We start from the raw sequence: 17,868 nt of genomic DNA on the forward strand, positions 1-17,868 counted from the left end.
TCTGTCCCCGAGAGAAGAGCCCTGTAAAGCCCCCTCCATAAAGGCTGGGGCCAACATGTAGCTTCAGCAGGTTCCACACAGAAGCACAGTCTTATTGGGGACTTCTAGTCCTGCCCCCAGGGGCCTTAAGGGACCTCTTTTATGTCTTTGTGAAAAAGCAAAGACCAGTATTATAAAGAGCTACCACTTGGAAAGATCACCATTCCAGTTTTGTTGTTGTTGTTGTTTTTCTGATACAGGGTGTTTCTGTGTACCCTTGGCTATCCTGGACTCTCTCTGTATACCAGGCTGGCCTGAAACTCACAAAGATCCACCTGCCTCTGCCTCCTGAGTACTGGGATTAAAGGATGTGTTGCCATGCTCCTCCAACTATTTTTTTTAAATGCAGTCTACTCCTGAGTCCCAGAAGAATTTCAGCCTTAGAAATTACTGGTCACAGAGGCTGGGGAGATAGCTCAATCAGTAAAGTGCTTGCAGAACAAACATGAAGACCTGGGTTCGAATCCTCAGCACCCAAGTAAAAGCTGTACTTGGTGGCATGCACCTATAATCCCAGTGATGGGGAACTGGAGACAGGTGAATCCCTGGCGTAGATTGGCCAACCAGCTTCCCTGAGTGGATAGGCTAGATTCAGTGAGAGACCTTATCTCAAAAACAACAACAAAGTCAAAACAAAACAAACAACAACAAAACTAAAAGAAAGAAAAGAAAAAAATTATGGCAGAGCATAATAAAGACAATGTTAACCTCTAGCCTCCATTTGCACACACCTACATACATAAACATAGAAACACACACATACATTGTACACAAAAGTTACTGTCCACTAGGTTACAAAAGAATTCATGCCTGAAGTTTTAAAAGTCTACTCCCTTTGAGGTGAGCTCTGGTCCTCAAAAGCTTTTCATTCATTTATTTGGACTGGTCTTTATTAAAAAAGGGTCCCTCTGGCTAGTGATACACAGGTAGACTGCGACCTTTCAGTGAACTTGTCCTGTAAAGTCCTATGACCTATGAACTGTGCCTCTAGCACCCTGGGGTCATGCTAACGGCAAGGCAGTAGTAGCCTGATGTATTTTGGGTATGAAAGGCTCTAAAGTCAGCTTTTCAGTTTCTTTTAGAAAAAGAAAAAGAAATGAACGAGTTTTTACTGGTGATGTTTTCAGATTAAGAAGCTCAAAGGGCAGCTGGAGGGGAGACAGAAGAACAGCAAGCTGGACCTCCTGCGCTCAGAGGATGGCATCCTGGAGAATGGGACAGATGTGCATGTCCTGGATCTGCAAAGTAAATAATAACCCCTGTACGGAAACGTGTGCTTCCATGCATGTGCTGGTTTTAAACACTTGCGGTAAAGGATGCCTGGTATTCCATCCCACCCCCCTGAAAGCTCCTGTGCTCCACAGTACAAAGACCTTTTCTGTGCGTAAAGCAAAGTGGGCAGAAAGCGGCATGAGCCTGTGGGATGGAGCAGGTGTCCCAGAATGCACAGGTGGGCGTGAATGGAAACACATTTGCTTTGCTTTGCTTCGTGTGATAAGCGCATCTTATGCTAGTCAACTAAAACAGGCTTACAGGAGACGAGATTATGCTCGGCCCCTCTCCCACATCTCCTTTCCCATATCTTTAGGGGTTTCTGCCTTACCTTGGGTCTCCTACCTACATATAGGCATGGGCACATCCCCAGCCAAGGCTCAAAGAGGGCATGCCTTGTCTGATTCTGTGGAGACCGAGATTAGAACGTGAAGATGGGTGACATGATTATGGAAGGACTGATTCCCAGGGACAGAATGTTGTAGAGCCTGAGAGCCTGAGAACTTAACCTGTGTTCCTTTTTTGTCACCCTTTAGGAGATGCCAACAGACAGATCAGCGACCTCAAATTTAAACTTGCAAAGTCTGAGCAAGAGATAGCTGCCTTAGAACAAAATGTATGTGTGACTCTCCACAGTCCTGGGCAGTCTGCAGATGGGGTGGGCCACTGAGCAAAGTCTGAAGGGCTGAAGGCCGAAAGCAATAAAGCAGTTGTTTTCCACTTTCCTAACACTGTGACCCATCCAGACAGTTCCTCGTGGTCCTAAAGTCACGCTCATTGCTACTTCATAACTGTAATTTTGCTACTGTTATGAATGTTTTTTGTTTGTTTGTTTTGTATTGTTTTGTTTTGTTTCGAGATGGGGTCTCTCTGTGTTAGCCTTGGCTGTCCTGGATTCGCTTTGTAGACCGGGCTGGCCTCAAATTCACAGTGTTAAACTTAGGTCGTCTAAGTTTATCCCTGGAAGCCCATTTGAGAGACAGAGTCTAAAGTCAATGTAAAAGCAAAGGGGTTTATTAGCCAACGTGTTGGGGTCCACCAAATTCCTTAGAGATGGGAGGCCTCATCCTGCCGAAACTGAGGCTTTAAATATGTTTTACAGAAGCAGAACCCAACAAACAGTGTTTAGTTATCAAGTAATAGGCTAATAATAGGTGACCTTTTAGGTGAATGGGGGCCTGAGGTAGTAAATTTTAAGTGGGGGAGATAGCTTTCAGGTACATGGGGGCCTGAAATAGTAAATTTTAAGCGAGGGAGATAGCTTTCAGGTATGTGGCGATCTGAGGTAGTAAATTCTGGGGACAGGTTGAGGTGGAGGCTAGGGGAGAATCTTTAACTTGGTCTCCTCAGTTTGTTCTTGTTATCAGCCTGTAATTCAACCTGTTTGCTCAGCTGGCAAAACACTAGGTTGGAGCCTCCTGGAATCTTATGGGGTTTTTTTTAGCTAACAATATCACTGCTGAGCCCAGGCCATCTAGCTAATAATGTCCCTGCTGAACTCAGACCATCTAGAATCTCACAAGAGTGATCCGCCTGCCTCTGCCTCCCAAGTGCTGGGACTAAAGGTGTGCGCCACCACGCCCGGCACATGACTCTGAATGTAAATATCTGATATACAAGATATCTGATGTGTAACCCCCTGTGAAAGGGCCGTTCAGTGCCCTCGGGGGTCATGACCCCACAGGTTGAGAACTGCTCCAATAGACTTTGAGATTCTAGGGGAGGATGAGGCAGGGGGATGAACCTGAGTTCAGATCCACAACTCCTAAGTGAAAAGTCAGGTGTGGCATAGCATGTCTGTATTCCTTGGCTAGATAGTGGAGGGATCCAGAAGGATCCTTAGGGCTTACTGGCCAGCCAGGCTAATTTTTTTTAAACTCCAATTTTTTTTTTTGTTTGATTTATTTATTTATTTATTATGTATACAGTGCTCTGCCTGCATGTACACTTGCAGGCCAGAAGAAGGTGTCATCACAGTATAGATAATTGTGAGCCACCATGTGGTTGCTGGGAATTGAACTCAGGACCTCTGGAATAGCAGCCAGTGTTCTTAACCTCTGAGCCATCTCTCCAGCCCCAGCCAGGCTAATTAATCCATGAAGTTCAGGTTCAGTGAGGGATCTTATCTCAACTATAAGGTGGAGAGCACATGAGGAGGGTACCTGATGTCACCTCTGGCCTTCCCACATATCCGGGTCCTGAGAGTATGGGTTAGGGCAGCAAGTCTCTTGAGGGATTGATTTACTCAATCTTTTGTTCAGATGCTTTTGAGACAGGATCTCATGTGGCCAGGCTGACCTCAAACTCACTATGTCCCCAGGGGTGACCTTGAACTCCTGACCCTCCTGCCTCGGCTTCCCGAGTGCTGAGGTCACAAGTGTGTACCACCATGCCTGGCTCTCAAGCCACTGCTCACAGGGACTTAGGAGGGAAAGTTCAGGAAGAGTTGTTTATTAGACTCTAGGTTGTCACAGTTGTATGTGGCTTGTAAATGTTTTAAACTTTCTTTATTGTTTATTTTATGGGGGGGGCAGCTCAGTCTGTAATGTGCTTGTAAGAGGATTGTCCTGGAGCCCCAGAATCCACATACAAAGTTGAGCACGGCGGCAAGAGTTTCTTCCATTGCTAGCCAGTGTAGCTGTAAGCCAGTGAGGACCTTGGCTCCAAAAAACATGGCAGACGGCTCCTGAAAAACAGCACCCAGTATTGTCCTCCGACCTCCACAGACTTGTGCACTGTATACACGTGAATGCACATACACATAAGAAGAATTAAAACAGTTGTTAGTTCAACATACTTCATGCTGCACATCTTCCCTGATCTTCTAGGCTTTCTCCCCCTCAGCCAAATGAATAAACAGGGGCTCTCCCACCTTCTACATCCTGGACCATAGGGACAGTCTATGGCCCAGGCCAGGGTAGGGACAAAGCGCTTTCCCCTCAACTATGGATACAGTGCTGGAACTTTTCATAGGAGCAAAGGGTATTGCTATGTATCCGGGCTGATCTTGAATTCGTGATCCTCCTGCCTCTGTGTCCCAAGTGCTGGGCTGTGGCCACACACCCTCACATGCACATGAAGCTTCTCTCTGCTTTCCGCTGTCATTACTGGCCTTCCACAGCAGGAGCTCAGGAGAGGCCCCGAGGGCTTGCCAGCACTATTCTGCCTTTTGTTCTGCCCAGGCGAGTGAGCACAAGCTGAAGGCAATATCCTCCCCTCATGCCCTGCTTTTTATTTAGTTCTGAGAATCGAACTGGGGTCTTTTTGCAAGCACTTTTCAGATCCCACAAGGGGGTTATGAAAGCAAAGAGAGATCCAGCCTTTACCCTGGGGCCACTTGTCACCTGGATGGGGTCACTTAGAAATGCTGCCGGACAGCTTGGTTGGCTAGGACCCAAGTGACATCCAAAACGCCGCACTCTTATTCACGCAGTGCATTTTCAGTTTTATTAAATCACATCCTTTGAACACAAATACAATAAAGCAAACTGCAAAATAAAACGGTGGGTGGATTTGTGTCAATGGCTTCTCCCTTCCTTTCAGGTAATAAGGTTAGAGAGTCAAGTAACACGTTATAGATCTGCGGCTGAAAATGCAGAAAAAATAGAAGATGAACTAAAGGCAGAAAAACGGAAACTCCAAAGAGAGGTAAACTTCCTAGGCCCTTTCTAGGGAACAATAGGTCATCACTGTCCCTTGGGATCAGTAGAGAGATGATTGCCTAAATCTGGACAGTTCGTTACTCACTGAGCCTGGCCACCCTCAAGTTCTGGAATACTACCAAAGGAATCATAGCACGGCCAGCTAGAAACCCTTGGAGCATGTGCTGCAGGACTCACCCATAAACATCAAGTTGTTATTAAAGGAGCAACCAGGCCTCTTAATGCCTACATACTTTGTGTTACACAGGGCACTGAGGAGAGGTAGGCAGGGGTGGAGGCCAGTGCTCTGCTGAGCAGCTTTATGACCCAAGCTCTCTGCCCCTAGGCTGGGACTGGTTTGGGCTTTAATTTCCAGCTGCATTTAAGCTTTAATTTCCAGCTGTAGAAACCTTGCTCCTGGCTCCTCAACACCAGAGAGTTGGCTTCTCCAACTGGCTCAGGCTCTGTTCCACTTGTATTTGTTGGCTCACTACATTCTCCATTTCCGAGCCCGTCAAGACACACAGATAGTGCAGGTCTGGAGTCCAGCTGCAGGTGAGGAGCATCTCCTAGTGAAGAGGCCAGACCTGTGAGCCGTTAAGAAACATATACAGGACAGAGCGATGGCTCCGTGGTTAAGAGTCCTTGCTGCTCTTGCAGAAGACCCAGGTTCCGTTCCCTGCACCCACAAGACAGCTCACAAATGTCTCTAACTCCACCTCAAGGAATCTGGTGGCCTCGTCGCGTACCTGCGTGCATGTGGCACACAGACACAAACATATAAATAAAATAGAGCACTAGCTTCCATCAATGTAAACATGTGACCAAATGTTTTTAAAAGGAAAAAGAAAAGAGAAGCACGCACGCGCACAATTTTTAGGATTTCAGTGTGGCCGGGCTGTAGTTGTGCTTTCCAGTACAGTATGGCTGGACTTCCAGTCATGCAAACCCCTCATCATGTTGGGAGGAAGCAAGGTTCTCCGAGCTCATTGTCTTTTTCTCCTTTTTCCAGCTTCGCTCTGCACTGGACAAAACAGAAGAGCTTGAGGTGAGCAACGGCCACCTAGTGAAGCGACTGGAAAAGATGAAAGCCAACCGCAGCGCACTCTTGTCCCAGCAGTAAACACCAGTGGGCAGCTCTCTGGGGACTCTGGCACCTAGCGTGGTTTTGAGGTCTCTTATCTGTACTGTCGGGGGGGGGGGGTGCCGCACTGCATCTTTTCCTGCCTCTGAGGGAAGGAGCGCCTCCATGCAAGGGGCACGTGTGGAGCCCAGCCGTACCACATGCCTCTCTTCGCAGACCCTTGCCCCAGTCAGGCTAGTGCTCAGAGCCTGCAGGTTTCTTCATAAGCACACTGGGTCTCATGAGCATTCTGGACCTGACACATACAGGGCCTCTTAATGCCACCCACAAGGGGTGATCGAGGTCAAGGCTGAGGTGGGACTTGATTTTCTTTTGTCTTGCTGAAGGTTACGTGTTGGGGAATCTCCTTGGTGGAACCTACAGTCTGACTGACTCTAGTATGGTCTCTTAGTCCCTGCTTCCCGTACACAAAACACTGTGGAACCACAAGCCATTACCAAGCAAAGCTCCTCTGCTGGAGTCAAAGCAACAGTCTAGACGTAAAGTGACCTTAAGAAGACTCTTTAGGGGCAACAAACGAAGCTTTTCTAAGGGACTTTTGCATCGGTTCAGTTATTACAAGTACTTTTCCCAGGGTCAGTAGGCGGTAGCTTCACCGACAACAACAGCTTTTCATTTGCATTGTTTAATCCTGACATTTGGAATTGAAGTTGTTAACTTCTTTTAAAGAATGTACTGCTAGAAAATTTAAAAAAAAAATGAAATGTTAAAGAGAGCTGTGTGTGCTTTTTTTAGAAAAAAAAAAGATTTATTTTTATGTGCATGAATGTTTGCCTACACGTATTTGTGTGCAGCACATGTGTGCAGTGCCAGGAGAGGCCAGAAGAGGGCGCTGGATTCCCCAGGACTGGATTTACAGATGGTTGTAAGTCACCAGGTCCTGCAGCCCATGCTCTTAGCCACGGAGCCATCTCTTCAACTCCCAAAGCCATGTGGTTTTAGTTTTTCTCCACTGAAAAAGATCATTACTTGATGTCATATTTATTGTTGTATATATTAGGAATCATTTTTTAATTTTGATTTTGGCATAGTGATGAGAGTGCCCGACACTGGGGAGAGGGTTCAGAACCAGCACCACATGAAGTTTCATGCAAGCACCACCAAGTCCCGGAGCTCCCTACACTACGGTTAGTGTGGGAGACAGCAGCAGTGGATGGAGAAGACGTTTCAGGGTTGTCTTTAATCCTCCCCTCTAGCTCTGGATCCACTACCCCAACCTGGTACCAGCAGAGGGCGCTGGACTCTGCCTTCGAAGACTAGCGCCTGTCTCCAGCACTAATCTAAACAAGGCATACCTGCCCAGGTCAGGTGCCATGGGTTTTCCTGCTTCCCTCCTTGCCCAGCTGCCAGCATGGTGAGCCAGGGAGTGGCCATCTCTATTTCACCACACCGACCTACTTGAAGCTTCTTAACCTGCCAATGGCCTGGGTGGAAGCTACTAAAAACAGAAGTTCACCCACCGTAGTTTTTCTAAATATTTTGTAACATATTTCCACGTCCAAAATTTCACATCTCCCCCCCCCCTTTTTGAAAACCTGGATCTAATGTCATTCTGATGCCATTGTAATGTGGAGTGACTGTGTGTGAACAGGTGGATCCCTGGGCTCAACAAGTCAGCCTAATCTATGTGGAGCCCAGGGATCCACCTGTTCACACACGCACACGCAAGCACACATACACATGCACACACATGTACACACAGCACTGGAATCATAAGTACGTGCCACCAGATCTTTTGTTGTTGTTGTTGTTGTTGTTGTGTTGGTGTTGTTTTGTGAGTCCTGGGGATAAAACTGACATACTCTACAAGCAAAGCAAGCACTTTACTGAGTTGGTAAGTAGTCTATGGCCCCTAACTGTGACTTTTAAAAAGACTGTAAACAAACACTACTATTAAGGACACAGACCTAAGGGTTCGCTCACACACTGCTGACTCTATAGTCAGTCACTATAGAAGTCAGTAAGGAGGGTTCCTAAAAACCTAATAACAGATGTTCTGCATGATCTGGTGTAGCCTTCCTGGATATTTGCCTGAAGGACTCTCGATCCACATGTCACAGAGACAGTTGGGCATCACTGTTTCCTGCAGCACCAGTCACAACAGCTGAGTCATGCAGCCAACCTAGCCAGTGTCCAGCAACAGAGGAAGGGATGAGGAAAATGTGGTATTCTTTCCACTTACGAAGAGCAGGGTCATGGCATTTCAAGGATAATGGGTGCAGGTGGAGATTGGTGAACTGGGCAGATTTGGGAAGACAAGTACTATACGTTTTCTCTCACTTGAGGCTCCTGAAGTTTATGCAATAGAATCTCCGTCATTTCCTCTGCCTTGCTAAAAACCATTAGGTTACATTCCTTAAGCTAGCCACCAAGGTCTGTTCCCTTATTTGGCCACTTCCTCCTCCTGAGGCTGACTACCAAGGTCCAGCTAATCAAAGTATTGCAATCCAGCAATCAAAAGCCCCCCCCCCCCATTTTGTGTCTTATTCCCAGCCTTTTGTGCCTCTGGGGCAAATATATCTCTTTTGTGCTGAGAACTTGGTCTTGGGGGTCCTGAGCTGATAGGCAACCCTTCCACATATCACATGGTCAAATGAAGCAAAAAAGCAAACATTAGTTTCTCCTTTTTGTCGGGGGAAAGGGGTTCAACACAGAGTTTTTTGTGTAGCCTTGGCTGTTCTGGAACCCACTTTATAGACCAGGCTGGCCTTGAACTCAAAAAGATTTGACTGCCTCTGCCTCCCAAGTGCTGGGATTAAAGGCATGGGCCACCACCTCCAGGCTTTAGTTATTTAGTTATTTGCAGTTGTTGTTGTTTTGTTGTCTTAATTCTCCATATCTGAGTCCCACATCATGACAGAAGCTAATGGTTTATATCTGGTTCTGTCCCTAGCTGAAATTTATTTTTTTTAATTTTTTTTTTCCATTTTATTATTTTATTCATATTACATCTCGATTGTTAGCCCTTCCCCTGTTTCCTCCCCTTCTTCCCTCCCTCCCACTTCCCCCCTTCTCCCCTCCCCTATGTCTGTGATTGAGGGAGACCTCCTCCCCCTATATATGCTCTTAGAATATCAAGTCTCTTCTTGGTAACTTGCTATCCTTCCTCTGAGTGCCGCCAGGCCTCCCCATCCAGAGGACGTGGTCAGAAAAGGGGCACCAGAGTTCGTGTGAGAGTCAGATCTCACTCTCCACTCAACGGTGGAGAATATCATGATCGTCAGCTAGGTCTTGGTAGGGGTTTGAAGTTTAATGCCTCTATTCTCCTTGGCTGGTGCTTTAGTTTGAGGAGGACCCCAGGGCCCAGATCTGCCTGTCATAAAGTTCTTCTTGTAGGTTTCCAGGACCCTGTGGGTCCTACTATTTCCTTATTCTTCCATGTTACTCTCACCTAAAATCTCAATAGGATGTCCTCTCCTCTGATCCACTTTCTTGGTAAGCAAAGTTTTTCATGGTATGTATCCCTTGGACTAGTGTTTTGATATAAGTGAGTATATACCATTTGTCTCTTTTTGCTTCTGGGTGAACTCACTCATTATAACAATTTCTAGATCAATCCATTTGTCCACAAATTTCGGGAATTCCTTGTTTTTAATAGCTGAGTAGTATTCCATCGTGTAAATGTACCACAGTTTCTTTATCCATTCTTCTACTGAGGGACACTTAGGCTGTTTCCATGTTCTGGCTATTATGTATAAAGCAGCTATGAACATGGTTGAGCATATGTCCCTGTTGTGTGATAGGGCATTTTCTGGGTATATTCCAAGGAGTGGGATAGCTGGGTCTTGAGGAAGCCCTATTCCCATTTTTCTGAGAAAGCGCCAGATAGCTTTCCAAAGTGGTTGTACTAGTTTGCATTCCCACCAGCAATGAAGGAGTGTTCCTCTCTCTCCACATCCTCGCCAACATGTGGTGTCATTTGAGTTTTTGATCTTAGCCATTCTGATAGGCGTAAGATGGAATCTCAGTGTCGTTTTGATTTGCATTTCTCTGATGACTAACGAGGATGCCTAGCTTAAATTTATTAATAGATGTAATAGATTTACAGATGGCCATAGCCTGAGTCCATTCTTTTAGGTTGAATTGACACTTCTTTATAAGTTTGAAAGTCCTTTGAAATAAAATGGATCTAAATTATCTATTGGATTGTCTTTCTGTCAAATGACTCACTTAAAACTAAAGACACGAGATTTCAATTGAAAATCATTCCAGCCAGTTGATCTTTAATATTGTTGAGAAGCTTTATCTTGCACAGGCAATGGTTGGGTGGTTTAATGGAATATTTTTCACTTTAGTCAAACATCTTAGCCTTTCATAATTTTCCACCAAAAAAAATTCTACAGCTGAAATGATTTCTTTTATAGTCTTTCCAGCTCAAGTTATTTTGTGTTTGGCAACTATCTGAACCATTTTATTGCTTCTCAAAGTTACAAAGCCCAGGTCCTATAAAACATTACTCACAAAGCTGAGCCAGGCCAAGTGGCCCAGGCTTGTCACACAGCTACGCAGGAGGCTGAAGGAACATTGAAAGTTCAGGTCCTCAGGGGTAAAGTCTTGCCACCAAGCTTGATGAACTGAATTTATTCACTGGTACCCACTCCTACAAATTGTCATCTGATCTCCACAAATGTTCTGTGAGTGTGTGTGCATGTGCATACGTGCATGCATGTGCACACATGTGTGCATGCCACACACACACACGTTTTTGAAAAAATAATTCAGAGGCCTACCTGGGCAACTTTATGAAACCTTGTCTCACAATAAAATCAGGCTGTGCTAGCAGGCACCATTAGTCCCAGTACTCGGGCAGCAGAAACAGGTAGATCTCTGTGAGTTTGAGGCCAACCTGGTCTATATAGTGAGTAACAGTACAGCCAAGGAAAGGTAGAAAGACCCTATCTTAAAAACAAATACATCAGCCAGGCAGTGGTAGCATACGCCTTTGATCCTAGCACTAGGGAGGCAGGGACAGGTGGATCTCCATGTTTGAGCCCAGCCTGGGCTACAGAACAAGTTCCAGGAAAGCCAGGGCTACATAGAGAAACCCTGTCCTGAAAAACCGGCCAACCAACCAACCAACCAATAACAAAATTAAAAACAAAGAGGCCAGGTGATATAGCTCAACAGTAAAGCACTTGTCTAGCATGTCGACTTTCCACCTTCTTCTTCTTCTTCTTCTTCTTCTTCTTCTTCTTCTTCTTCTTCTTCTTCTTCTTCTTCTTTTTTCCTGGACATTTAATTCGAAACTCAGGTAACTAAATTCTGTCTGTTCTGTTTGGACTGCTATGAGGAAATCTCTTAAGTTCACGGTATGAGTTATTTATTGCTCCAACACAACACATGCCTTATCTCATAGAGTCTGTGCTGGCGGGAGTCCGAGGGTGATGTAGCTGGATAGTTCTGGCTCAGGATCCAAAGTTCCCAGGGAATCTTTTCCAAACTCACACACTCAGTGGTGCCCATCACTTACTGCTTGACCGTTGGCTAGAGGCCTTGATGACTCAGCCTGGGCACTCCAGACTTGGCTTCTGGGCTTGTGTCTTCCAGAAAGATCTGGCATAGGAAAGAAGGAAGGAAGGAAGGAAGGAAGCCTGACCTCCCCTGGGGAATGACATGTGCTTCTTTTCACACTCAATGAGGAGAGAAATAGTTCCATTTGATTGCTTTCGATTTGTTTGTTTTTATTTAGTTTTATTGAGACAGGCTCTAGCTATATAGGCCAGGCTTGCTATGTTGCCCAGCCATCACTGCCCACACTGTTTCCCTGGTAACATATGAGACTGTGCACAGCACAGGGAACCTGCCCTGTAGGGACACAACATCCTAGCTCCCCAGCTCCCAGCTATCCTTCAAATGGATGATCTGCTGTCTTCAATAGTCTGACATGTACACACAGGAAGGAGCTGACACCTCCTGCCTTGTCTCATTGGGTAGAAGGGGACAGAATGAGCGTTTGACAGATTTCAGGAAATAAATTTCCCAAACTTCTAGCAGAGCTACGGCTGTCCATGGGGAAACACTACCAGCCTGGTGTAGAAAGTGGTTTGCAGCTTCCTGCCCACTGTGCCTTCCTCCCCTCACACTTCCACAGGGGCAGGACCTCCACAGCTCAGAGCTACAAAGTTGCCAGGAAGCTATCTGCCCAGGCAAGGTATAGTGTCCGGCCTAAAGGAAGCAACTTATAGAACAGACGCCAGACTTCATTAGCTGGGCAATGGCTCTGCCTTGTTTTAAGTGATTTCAAAAATTAAATTCACACCCGCCGTAGGTCAGAGGAGACTTGCGTGAGCAATTAAGTGTGCAGGCTCACATGGATGTTCACAGTCTCCTGTTCGGCATTGTTCAGCATCCGGCTTCTGGTGGCTCAGTATGAATTTGGCGAATCACCATATTAATGAAAGAATAAATGGGGTGCAAGTCCGAGGCCTCTATCTCTGATGGGAGAGTTTTGAGGCAGGCCCAGCTCTGAAGTCATTTTGTCCCTATTGAAAGGGCCTCCACTCCTCTTCAGAAATTAAGTACATGTTCAGACAAGTTGGTCCTCCTTGATTGTCTAATGTTGTGCAGCCTTAAATGATCTACCGAGTCTGTACCAAGCACACAAACAAAATACATATGTGGGAGGGGCGAGAGAGGTGACTCAGCGATTCTCGACGCCAGTTGAGATCACAGGCCCAAGGTCAAGGCTCAAACCTTCTGTAACTCCAACTCCAGGGAATCCCATCCCCTCATCCGGCCTCTAATGACACTGCACTCAGTATGTACATACCCACAAGGAAACACATATATGTAATTACAAATAAAAGTATTTTTAAAATGTGTACATATGGAAGGTTAAAAACCTCAGCAAACAGCCGGGCGGTGGTGGCACACACCTTTAGTCCCAGTTCTTGGGAGGGAGAGGCAGGTGGATCTCTGAGTCTACAGAGTGAGTTGCAGGACAGGCAAGGCTACACAGTGAAACTCTGTCTTTTAAAAAAAAAAAAAATTTTTTTTTAATTTAAGAGCTCAGCAAATATTTTAATGCAAACACATAAAAATCAAATTTAATACAAAAAGAATCCACAATACCAATTTAGATCAAAGGAAGATCAGAAACAGTGTGCTCCATTTACAGCCGGACCAAAAACTTTCTCATCTTGAGTCTTTTCTGTTCCTTTTTTTTTTTTTTTTTTAAGAGATTGCATTGAAATGTTGTCTTGCTTTCTGAATTTTGTGGTGCGCGCCCATAAGTTTTGTCCCAGAGGCAAGCAAGCGCCACCTTAGGACCCTTTGTCCTGCAGAAGGGGACCCAGGAAGCAACGAAGGGTCCCCGTCCAGGACACATAGCTCTACGAACCACGGAAGCTCACCAGCATCATCGCGCCCGCCAACTCTCGCGATACCAGCTTGTGTCTCCTTCCCGCGCTTTCGAACCTACCTGGCCAATCATGGCACCGGCCAGCTCTCACAGGCCAATAGGAGAGCTCCTCGAGCGGTGGGCGGGCTGCCAGCAGCCGTTACCCGACAAGCCCGGTTGGGAAGCGGAGGAGGCGGTGGTGGCTACCTAGCAGAGAGCTGCTGAGGAGCGTCTGCGACAGCACATGGTGAGCCCACTCCTACCCCCACTCCGGGCAGGTGGCCCTGGGATCCTGTTCCCACCTCGCTGTCCTGCAGCGAGGCCCCGGCTCTGTTGCATTTGTGATCCCACCACCGCGGTACTAGTTTGCTCTTGCGAGCCCATTCTTGCAGCGGGTTCGTTGTTTTTTAAGACAAGGGCTTAGGTAGCCCAGGCTGGCCTGGGAGTCGGCACGCCTCTTGGTGCAGTGCTGGGGATAGAACGTAAGGCTGGGTGCCGAGAATCAAGCTTGCAGCCTTATAGAGCATTAAGTGCACCTAACCACCGAGCTATCTTTCCAGTACATGCTTTTTCTACTTTCTTTAGAACCTTCAGGCATTTACTGTAAATCATTTGTAATGAAAGTATTTAGGGGGCTGGAGAGATGGCTCAGAGGTTAAGAGCACTGCCTGCTCTTTGAAAGGTCCTGAGTTCAATTCCCAGCAACCATATGGTGGCTCACAACCATCTGATGCCCTCTTCCATCTGATGCTCTCTTCTGTCAGGCGCACATACATGCAATAGAGTGCTCATGTAAATAAATAGATAAGTTTTTTTTTTTAAGTATTTAGTTTTTGTTTTGTTTTTTTTCTGTTAATGATGTGCTGGTTCTTGAACCCAGTTTCCGTGCCTCAGACATTAGGCAAGCACTGACTTAATATCACCTAATCCCTAAAGCTGTAAATTTTTCTAAGCACTATTTTAGCTGCATGCTACATACTAAATTTCAAAATGTTTTCTCATTTCCATTGTGATTTATTTCACCCAGGGTCGTTTATGAATGTGTGGTTTCATTTCCAAATTTAAGGAAGTAACATCATTTATTGCTTTGATTTTTGTTGTTTGTTTTGCTTTTGCGGGGGCAGGGTCTCAAGATGTTGCTCGGACTGACCTGGAATTCACTCTGTAGTTCAGGCTGGCCTCAAAGTCATTGAGATCTGCCACCCAAATGTTGGTACCAAAGGCATTCACCATCACATCCAAGAACATAAACAAATTAAGGCTTATTGCCTTGCCATTAAAAAAAAAAAACCTAGGCTATATTGTGTGAAATTATGTTTTACAATACAGTGCAATGGACGATATAGGACTGAAAAGGAAATGTCCAACATAAACCCTGTGATAGACAGGCTTTCTTCTTAGAAGCACATTGCAGACCATGAAGGAAGGACAAAGCTTTTGGATAGAAAGGGCTTTTAGTTGAGGTGGAGCTTGGACTTTAGAAAGACTAAGTGAGCTAGGAATTTTAGGGCTGTATGTACATATTTTTGCCAAACAAGGAAATTGAACCTAGGGCCTAATGCAGCCCAAGCTAGTCTAGGCTGTACTGTTGAGCTGAATCCCAGCTCTTTTCTTTATATTTATTTTGAAACAGGTCTCACTAAGTTGTCCTCCCTCCTAAGTAGTTGCCCCAACACATTCAGATGCACATGGATTGCTAGATTCCCAACACACTACTGCTGGAGGATTCCTGTGACTTTTAAGAGTCCCAAGCCCCATTGTAGTAAGTGAAAATTGGCAGTGTGAGTACTATCTGTTCTGACAGTGGCTACTGACAGCATCAACATAGATAAAGTCAGTTCCCAAGTCACCTCCATGGTGACTACTTGAAGGTCTGCACACTGTTTCCCAATGTCCACCTGGAATCCTCCCCCCCCCTACCCCCGGTTCACTGTGATGGCGTTTCTACATGCTCTTAGGAAAAGATTGGAGGAAGCTACTTCATTGAATCAGCAGCAGCCAAGCAGTCAGTAAGACAACTTGGTAGAAAGCAATAGCCTGCTTAATCATTTGTCTTCCCTCATGATAACCAAGAGTTATCAGAGCCAAAGCCTAGATTCTATGGAAACCATATCCTTCCAAGAAAGCATTTGTATCTAATAGCCAATAGAAAGTACCGAGCATGGGATCAAGCTGTGTCCATTACTCTGCTGGACTACATTTCTCCGCTTTCTTAAACCACCATCCCACAAACAGTCATGGATAAGGGGATGTAGTTTGTTGAGTCAACCTGACAGTTTGTAAAGGGCTTAATTTGACTAGTTAAAAGATGCACCAAACCTGATGGAAAAAGAATCCCAGAAGATAGCCATGGCCACAGCAATAGGATTTGCTATAATGGGACTCGCTGGCTTCCTTGTGGAGCTAGTCTGTATCCCTATAAATGACATTACTGTGGGTGGCTGAATACTTTGTCCTCATGAGACCTAGTGAAGGAGGGAGTGCTGTGAGGGACTCACGAGGCGGGAAAGCCTATAGGTATGCTTAATGGGTTTCATTTCTTCTAAGATGGTTTCTATTTCTAAATTAAAATTATTTAAAAACAACAAAGTGTCAGGATGGGAGCAAGACTGAGTATTGCAAGAACAGCCACGTTGGGACGGAGGTACCAGATTCCCACTTTTCTGAGCACAGCCTACCTTTGTCAAAATTGAAGTTCCGGTTGTCATCCCCTCTGCCATTGTGCTAGCTAGTTTTATGTCAACTTGATACAAGCTTGAGTCACTGGAGAGGAAGAAACCTCAATTGAGAAGATACCTCCATAAGATTGGGCTTTTAGGCAAGCCTGTAGGATATTTTCTTAATAGTGATCCATGTGGGAGGGTCCAGCCCATTGTGGGTGGTGTCACCCCTGGGAAGGTGGTCCTGAGTTCTATCAGAAAGCAGGCTGAGCAAGTAAGCAAGCAGCACCCCTCCTTGGTCTCTGCACCAGCTTCTGCCTCCAGATTCCTGCCCTGTTTGAGTTTCTGTCCTGACTTCCTTTGATGATGAACACACCTATGGAAGTATAAGCCAAGCTCTTTCCTCCCCAAGTTGTTGTGGTCATGGTGTTTCATCACAGCAATAGGCAGTTAACTAAGACAGCCAGTGCCCAGGTACAGTGCCCTTGTTAGCAGCCCAGCCACACCACAGGCTGAGCAGCACTGCTGTCCACAGTGTGAGGAGAGCTTATCCCCCAGTGCCCTTCTGAATCACAAGCAGGCATACGCTGAAGAAAAACATTCTTTTGTAACTAACAGGTAAGCATTCAGTCTACATAAGACACACGGCCTTCAGTAACTTTGCTTCCCATGAGAGAAAATTAGTCCTAGAGAATTCAGTGGCTCTACTAGGTACTAATCAAAGGAGTCTCAGAGGTGTTGGTCAAGGAATTCCTGCCAGCTTCAGTGAGCATGGGCCCTGCATTTGACCAGCATGCTACAGCAGCATGGCTATGAAGGGAAAAGAATCTCAATGAGCCAGAGCCCCATCGTTTACCAACCTTCTGTGGCACTGGGGCAGCTTCATGGTGAACCATACCTCTTTCTCTCTCTAAAGCAGACAGCGCCCAGTCAGGCATCAGTGGCAACTTGGAGAAGCCAGGTAGGCCACACATTTTTGCCAAATACTTGTTCCTGTACTCCCTTGAATAAAAAGGACTGTGAAAAGGAGGAGTGAGATTCCTAGAATCATTTTTGGTCGTGTGTCTGTCTGTCTGTCTGTCTGTCTGTCTGTCTAAGTATGCGAGAAGGGTAGACCAACAAAGGAAGGATAAATGTACATACATGCTATAGCACGTGTGAAAGTCAGAGGACAGCTTCGTGGAGTCGGCTCTCTCCTTTCACCTTTATATCAGTTCTGAGGATCTACCTCAGTTTTCAGGCTTGCATGGTTAGCACTTCTGTGGCTGAGTCGTTCTGCTTGTCCTTTTGGGGTTTTTGTTTTATTTTGTTTTGAGACAGGGTTTCTCTGTGTATCCCTGGCTGTCCTGGAACTCCCTCTAGACCAGGATGGCCTCAGACTCAGAGATCGGCCTGCCTTTGCCTCCCAGGTGCTGTGATTAAAGGTGTGCACTGCCATCACTGCCCAGCTAAACCCCATCTCCATCTCCCCTGTTTTCTTTTTTCTTCATTATGAAGTTTGCAGTAGAGCACAACCTTAGGCAGTCCCATGATTATCTCAGTAGCTATCTCAATAGATGCCTTATCTATGCTGCTTTGGGTAAGAAAAGGAAAATTGAAAAACATCAAACCAGACCCAAAAGAATTTTTTTGTTGATTTTTAATTTTGGGAAGAATGGAATCTTGGAAATTAGCTTTGTTACTTGCAACAAACTATCAAAAGAAGCTTTGTACAGTCTGGAGTGCCTGCGTGCTCATGGATGCTCAGGATCTGAACGTGGCTCCTCAGGCTTG

At 45.8% G+C, this 17,868-nt stretch overlaps 1 protein-coding gene and 1 pseudogene across 5 annotated transcripts in view; both read left to right on the forward strand.

Moving 5' to 3' along the window:
• Nucleotides 1–6,126, forward strand: part of Lrrfip1 (LRR binding FLII interacting protein 1) — a 130,453-nt gene extending 124,327 nt beyond the window's left edge. For all 5 annotated transcript variants that reach the window (XM_051154344.1, XM_051154348.1, XM_051154345.1 and 2 more), the window contains 4 exons: nt 1,167–1,284; nt 1,848–1,927; nt 4,855–4,959; nt 5,965–6,126. In XM_051154344.1, coding sequence (XP_051010301.1) covers nt 1,167–1,284; nt 1,848–1,927; nt 4,855–4,959; nt 5,965–6,075 — 414 coding nt within the window. In that variant the 3' untranslated portion in view covers nt 6,076–6,126. The remainder of the gene's footprint in view (nt 1–1,166; nt 1,285–1,847; nt 1,928–4,854; nt 4,960–5,964) is intronic.
• Nucleotides 6,127–15,672: 9,546 nt separating this feature from the next.
• Nucleotides 15,673–16,812, forward strand: LOC127196187 (protein transport protein Sec61 subunit gamma-like; annotated as a pseudogene).
• The last annotated feature ends 1,056 nt before the right edge of the window (nt 16,813–17,868 follow it).

The sequence above is a fragment of the Acomys russatus genome, chromosome 12 (genome assembly GCF_903995435.1).
Source record: "Acomys russatus chromosome 12, mAcoRus1.1, whole genome shotgun sequence".
Taxonomy (NCBI): domain Eukaryota; kingdom Metazoa; phylum Chordata; class Mammalia; order Rodentia; family Muridae; genus Acomys; species Acomys russatus.